Genomic DNA, 7,260 nt, shown 5'->3' with positions numbered 1-7,260 from the left:
CACACACACACACTACATTTCAAAGTTCTAACTACTAACTCTTCATACATGCCTGGGCAATGACCCAAACAATGAGTATCTGTCTTTCAAAACCATTTCTGAAATAGTGAAGACTATGTTGGAGTTCATCTTTCAGTATGACTTCCTAGCCACTGTCTGACTTTCTTATATAGATGAGTGGAAATATGCAGTGGAGTGTGTTAGCCTGTTCACAAGGGGACTGGCAAGTCTCAACTGGTTTACCAGGTTGAGAGTTTAATAGGTTGAGTTGCTTTAGTGACTTAATGGTAAGGAACTTTTTTACCAACAGAAAGGCTAGTAGTTCAAACACACCAGCTGCTTCACTGGAGAAAGATAGGCTATGTCCTCCCTTGTGCTTAACAGCCCCTGCAACTTTGCTTGGAGGGTCAGCTATGAGTCGGTTCTGACTCTCACAACAACAGTAGAGTGAGAGGGTTTTTATAGGTTGTTTGGGTAAACAGGCCCCGCAGCGGGGTGTGTTCCTTGCAGTCCTCTGCTGCCTGGCAAAGCCTTTCCTCCCATGACAAAGAATCAGCAAGTGGAAAAAATTAAGTACAGTGGTCCCAGAATTTCTGAGAACATGGTCCAAGATACCCAACGGACACCTGAAACTGCAGACAGTACTGAAATCCATATACTTATGTTTTTGATATATGCTATATACACTATGCTTCTTACATATTCAAAGCTATGCGAAAATGCTAGTCACCATAACAGAGTCGCAGCAACAGCTAATAACAAAATAGAACAATTTTAACAATTGTTGTTGTTGTTATGTGCTGTCAAGTCGTTTGCGACTCACAGCGACCCTATGTACAACAGCCCTAAACCCTGCTCTATCCTGTGCCAATCACATTGCCTCTGACACACCCATCCCGATAACCCCAGTCACTGAATCAATCCACCTCATAGAGGGTCTTCCCCTCCTGCGCTGTCCCTCTACTCTACCCAGCATGATGTCCCTCTCCAAAGACCTATCTCTCCTTGCAACATGTCCAAAGTATGACAGACGAAGCCCCAGAATCTTTGCCTCCAAGGAGTAGCCTGGTTTAACCCTCTCTACGATGAATCTGTTTGTTTTCTTGGCAGTCCATGGTACATTCAATACTCTTCTCGAGCACCACAGTGCAAAGGTGTCAATTCTCCTTCTGTTCTCCCTAGTCATTGTCCAGCTCTCTGATGCATAACAAGTGATTGCAAAGACCACGGCCTGTATCAGGCGCACCTTCGTCTCCAAAGAGACACCATTGCTCTTGAGTACTTTAGAGAGGTCCCTAACAGCAGACTTTCCCATCGCAATACGTTTTTTGATTTCCTGGCTGCTGGTGCCAAGAGTGTTGACTGTGGAGCTGAGCAAACTGAAGCTGTGAACAATCTCAATCTCAATCTCTTCGCCATCCATCCTGATGCTACCAATTGGTCCAGTGGTGAGAATCTTTGTCTTCTTGACATTGAGCCTCAGTTCATACTGAAGGCTGCAGTCCTTGACCCTCTGCAGTAAGTGCATGAGGTCCTCCTCAGTTTCAGCAAGCAAGGTTGTGTCATCTGCATAACGCAGATTGTTGATAGATCTTCCACCAATCCTAATGCCACGCGTCTCCTCATAGAGCCCAGCCTCTCGGATAATCTGCTCTGCATACAGGTTGAAAAGGTATGGAGATAGGACACATCCCTGGCGCATACCCTTCCCAATTTTGAACCATTCAGTGTTGCCCTGCTCTGTTCTGATGACTGCCTCTTGGTCCAAGTACAGGTTTCACATTAGCACGATTTTAACAATAGATTGTAATTAAAGTTAGGTGAGATGAAGTGAGCGAGGCAAGCGACGCAGGCATTGTGACCAGAGCGGGAGGCTACTATTTCTGGTTCTAAGATGACCACAGGTAACTGGCCCATGAAAAGTGAAACCATACATCAGGGGCGGCTACTCTAGTATTCGCCAATGCTACTGAAGGACAGGTGTCCTCTGTTAGGGTCACTGCCCAGGGGTGTAGGGCTCTGGTGGTCGGTCTGCAGGGGTGGAACTGCTCACCTAAAGACTGAGTGTTTCTGGTGGTTGCGATCCATCAGTGGCTTGGGGAAGAGAGACAGGCAATCTCTCCGTATGAGATTTACAGCCCCTGAAGGCTCGCTGGAGGGGCAGCTATGAGTTGGTTCCAACTTGAATGCAATGAGTTACTGAGCTGGCTATTTCCTACAGGAATGCTTCCTATTTCTCTTCTCCCTGCATATAAATTTGTTTTTGACTTTGAAGACCCCTGGCAAGCCTCACATATTGGCCCCATGTCCTGTTGGTTGGTATAATGGAAGGTATTGTGTTCTTTGTTAGATAGGTTTCTTTTTTGGGGGGAGGAGGACAAAAAAGTCTACAAATTCCCCATAAAGTACATAGCTACAGATGTAGCTACAGTGTACGCCTATAAACACGTTCACACGCCCATCAACATGTATACATACAGTATACACTCCCCTCTGTCTGTGGCTTGGACCAAGATATATGCTAATAGAGGGAAATGCTGAAGTGATCTGAACACAGACTCAGAGTAAGAGATAGTCAGGAAGACGGAGTTCTAGCTCACTTGTGAGCCGGACTCGGGAGGCATCAGAACCAAGCTGGGATGAGCAGGAAATGTCAGAACACAGGCAAAGGCTGGGAGAGTCCTCTACCCACTGTCACTCGTAAAGCAGAAAGAGAAATGTGAGGATGGCGTGTCACTGAAACAGACTCAGGCAAAAAACGATAGGACGGAAGAGTAGAGAGGCTGCAGGGACGGGCTCTCTGTGGGCGGCAGGAAGAGAGAACGGAAATCAACCACGCTGACAGTACGGCTTCTGGCAGCAGCGCAGTCCGGGAGCCTTCTCTCCCCTCCAACTCGAACCTCCACCACCAGATCCATCTGCACTGCAGTGGGACTCAGCTGGCGAAGGCTGTTTATTCACGTGCTGATCACTCACTTTGTTTTCTGCATTTCTTAAAAGATGAGAGCTGTTTTTATTTTTAAGGTGGTGCCTTTGCTGGCTTATGATATTAAAAAATGTGCCTTAAAATATAAGCATTTCTTTTAACTGACGGTGAAATAACCTCATGCATTTGGAAGAAAGTGATTGTCTTCTGAAAACAAAACAAAACAAAACAAAACAAAAAAGCAGCCGCTGAAAACAGCGTATGGTTTTACTCTTTGAGGGGTCACCAGGAGTTGAAACTGATTTCACAGTAACTGGTTTAGTTTTTCTTTTTTTTTTTTTTAAATATAAACTATCTAGATAAAGCAGTCTACCAGATTCAGCCTACCAGCTGTGTGTATTATTGAAGATTTAGTTTCTGGAGGCTAAAGAGAAAATGAAATAGAACAGAACTTTCTAGTTTGTTTATTTCCATCCTTGTCTTCAGGGCTAGAGAAAGCCCTTAACAGACAAGATGCTGGGAAAAGTGAACCCTGGTGGCTTAACTGAGCTACTGAAGTACATGTTCCATCTAAGTAAAGCAGCCTGAACTAGTATTTTAAGATTGCTAACTCAGTGTGCAACTATAAAAGCAACTCCATTTTTCCTCACCTTTTCGTCTCCAGAATAATATATGATCATCTGACTCAAAATGCCCCATGCCAGTCCATCTCATCTCTCCAATGCCTAGTATGTCAATATTTATGCGTTCCATTTCTTTCTTAACAATTTTTAATTTTCCTATGAGGTGGATTGATTCAGTGACTGGGGTAATTGGGATGGTGTGTCAGAGGCAGTGAGATTGGCACAGGATAGGGCAGGGTTTAGGGCTGTTGTACATAGGGTCGCTATGGGTTGCAAACGGCACATAACAACAACAACAACAACAACTCAGTGTGCGGCAGATGGCCATAATCCTGACTTCCATGAGCCTACAATCATACGGAAGGAGAAAAGACCAATTCATTTGAGTTTGCTGGGGTGACAGTGGGAAGTTGCTAGATCCTGTTTTCTCCACCTTCTCTGAATTCTTATGGATAGAAGGCATGGGAATATTAACTGCACTCTTAGCCTGGTTTCAGAAGAAGATATGAAAGTCACAGTGAAGTGAATGGAATTCTTACCAACAGACATAATGAAATGATATTAATAGGCACATATTAAAAACAGTTCTTGCAATGAGAACAAAGAATGTTTTAGATAAAACAATAACTCTGAATATCATGGTTGGAAAGGAGATGGAATGATTCAAGGAACAGACCACCAAGAGAAATGGGGTTTCTTTTATCAATAGCCATATTAGTTTTTAACAAGCTGCATGGCTGATATTATTTGGGAAAGATGGTGTAATAATTAAGAATATGAAACACATTCCCAGGAAGAGCACACAATAGTGATTGACCAAAGTTAAGTTAATAATACGCTCTTACATTTTGACAGAACTTCTACTGTGAAGTTAGAAAGCCCCAAAGTTAAGAAGGCAAGATGAACAGAAAGGTCTTGGTTTGCAAGTGAAGCGGCCTCGTAAGCAGACTTCAACCTGATTAAATCTTACCATTGTCTACAGAAATTCCAAGCACACTTGATATTTTTCTCACACTGAAAACACAGAAAAAGTCACTTTGTTATTGGACACTTCACCACACCCTCACAAATCGATTTACGGGCGTTACATTTTGACAGTCGTTTAAGGAGTCACAAACATTGCGAGCAGGAGGGGCAGAACGTGGACGCCTGGTCAACTACATGCATGCCATCGGAGGGGAACGTGGGTCAGATGGGCACAGCAGTTCCAAGAAGAGCGGGACATCAACGCGTAAACCAATACATTGAAAAAGTAAAACATTTTAAAGGTAGTCTGGCCATAAAGAATCCAAATAGTAAAATACTAGAGAACGCTTGGCTATCCAATCTGCAGATTTTGTCTTAAGACACCAAGCAGAGGGAATGGGGCAGTGGGTCTAGAACGTGAAGGTTTGGTGCCGTAGTTGACCAGGCTCCACACTGCGTCACTCCCGAGTGCTGAGGCCTCTCCTCCAAGGATGGGGTGCCAGGAGCTCTTCTCCCTACTTGTTTCAAGCTGGAAGAGAAATTGAGTTGGTGGCGTGGTCTGGTGCGGCCTGGGGCTCAGCCCGCGCAGGAGTCTGCTGAGATGCTGCAGTTACCGTGTTTGTCATGGGACTTACTGTGGTTAAAAGTGAGAGAGTTATCCAGGCTGCCCAGCTGCTGCACTCTGGCATGCATCATTCCTGTTCTGTTACGGGAAACAGGCAATGTCTGAGATTTTCGATCATGAACTATGGGTCCCAACCCCTCTTGGTTCCTGCAACATGAGTGAAATGGGATAGAAGCAAAAGTTAGACTGGTTATACGGCAGCGAAACCGGGAGCGTTAGTGAAGCCACCACAGCACAGACAGCGGGGCTGGCCACGTGCACCGGGTGCAGCGCAGTGGCCCGCCCGGGCCCCAGAACAGGCGACAGGGCTCACAGAATCCACAGCAGGACGTCGGACAGAGGAGCAAAAACCAAGCCAAAGCAGAGAGACCTTTCTCATTTGGGCAAAGTGCTTCACAGAGACTAAGAAAGGGGGGGAAAAAATCCCTCAAACACCACTTCTGTGGAGCTGAAGGTTACTGTTCTGACAACTGTCAAAACACAGCAAACCGTTTTGGATTCTGCATGTTGTAAAAGGCTAAACCCACACTCTCTCTTTTTATTTTTCATTAAAAGAAGTGCAGTGCAATGGAATGAACAGATAACAAACATGCAATGGAAGGAATTAGATGAGGCAGATGTAACACCTTTATTCTTACCCAGACAGGAAGAAGAGCCATATACTTTGTTAAACTTGTCAGCAATCAAGTGAAGAAAATAGAAAAGTGATTGGGGTTAGCAATCAAACAGCTGACTTCCTACAGTGTACCATCACCAGAGCCAACGGAACAGGACACCAGCCTGGATTCACACCTCGCCTGACCCAGAGCCAACCAGTTCCCACATTGTGTTACTGTGTCGAGTATCACAGGGCATGCACGGACGGCTGTCAGACAGCATGCTGCCGGGTGCTCTCAAAGGGACATGTGAAGGGGTACAGTATTTAGGACACTGGACCACCATGGATGGCAGACACTGGCAAAGTTTAAGAGTTCAGGAGATTGATTTTTTTTTCACATGCAGCAGAATCACAGCAATTTTCTACAAAGCAGGACACAGGGCACATAATGAGTCACAGCCTCTTCCACGCCCTCTGCCTGTGACTGATTTCAAGGCAGTCTATTGGGGCATACTGATATATGCAAATATATACAGGGTGCAAGTGAGCTGGAATGTGTCGTTAAAAATGTCTTGTCTACTGGGAAAAAAATAAAATAAAATCCAGTTCTGAAATATTTTGTTGGGATAGATATTCTGCTTCCCACACTGACCATTTTAAGCCGTGCAGCATTTTATTCTATTTTGCACACTCTTCTCCAAATGCCATCTTGTGACGTAAGTGACAATTACTGCAGGGAGTGTGTGAAGCTTGCTCAGTATAGTGTCTTTCTGTCATCAAATACACGGTGCGCTCATCTCCACAGTACGGCAAAGAGATAAACGAGAGACATACCATGACAATGCACTAAGAGCGCCCTGGATATATTTGCATTTGGTACTTAAACATCAAACATAAACATTTTGATTATAACAACAACAACAAAAACTTCAAGTGTCACTAAATTCATTACAAATTTTAAAATATACATTAATAAGAGGAAAAACCAACATGTTTTCTAGAAATTTGCTTTTCTTAAAATATACACTTATCTCTTATTCCAACATGTAACTCTAAAACATTTTCCAATACTCTCTTAGAAAAAGAATGCTAACAGAACACCAGGTGTGTCGAACAGCTCTTTCCTGGTCTCACTGCTACCAAACAGAGTAATAGCTGAAGGGGGAATCCCTTCAATTACATTAAATTTTAAAGTTTTACTGACGTATAAGTTAACTTATAATTAAACTATTTAAAACAAAACTGTAAGAAACATGATACTTAGATCGGCATTCATAAATAACAGTGAATGACTCACAAGGCAGGGACCCCCTCCCCCCACACACACATACACACTCTCTCTCTCACACACACACACACACACTCTCTCTCTCTCTCTCTCTCTGAATGGCAACAGGTGTAGGAGTTAAGAATTTGGCAACAATAATAGTCTATGTGTTTCCTACTGCCAAAGGGGCCCTTTAGAGTAGTGAGAGAAGATCTTCACCCTGAAACCCACAGCGTCCCTTTTCAGCAGGAAGTA

The 7,260-nt window shown here is 44.0% G+C and overlaps 1 protein-coding gene across 3 annotated transcripts in view; it reads right to left on the bottom strand.

Annotated features, from left to right (window-relative positions):
• DOCK9 (dedicator of cytokinesis 9) overlaps window positions 1-7,260 on the bottom strand; it is a 407,183-nt gene that overhangs the window by 53,733 nt on the left and 346,190 nt on the right. For 2 of the 3 annotated variants that reach the window (XM_006879560.1, XM_006879559.1), the window contains exon 38: window positions 5,151-5,218. In XM_006879560.1, coding sequence (XP_006879622.1) covers window positions 5,151-5,218 — 68 coding nt within the window. Of the gene's footprint in view, window positions 1-5,150; window positions 5,288-7,260 lie in introns of all 3 variants that reach the window. The other variant, XM_006879558.1, reaches the window with a different exon arrangement.

This window comes from Elephantulus edwardii, unplaced genomic scaffold (assembly GCF_000299155.1).
Source record: "Elephantulus edwardii isolate Elephantulus edwardi_28Jun2011 unplaced genomic scaffold, EleEdw1.0 scaffold00004, whole genome shotgun sequence".
NCBI classification, from domain to species: domain Eukaryota; kingdom Metazoa; phylum Chordata; class Mammalia; order Macroscelidea; family Macroscelididae; genus Elephantulus; species Elephantulus edwardii.
Note: the sequence above shows the minus strand (reverse complement) of the source record. Positions and strands in the feature narration are given on the sequence as shown.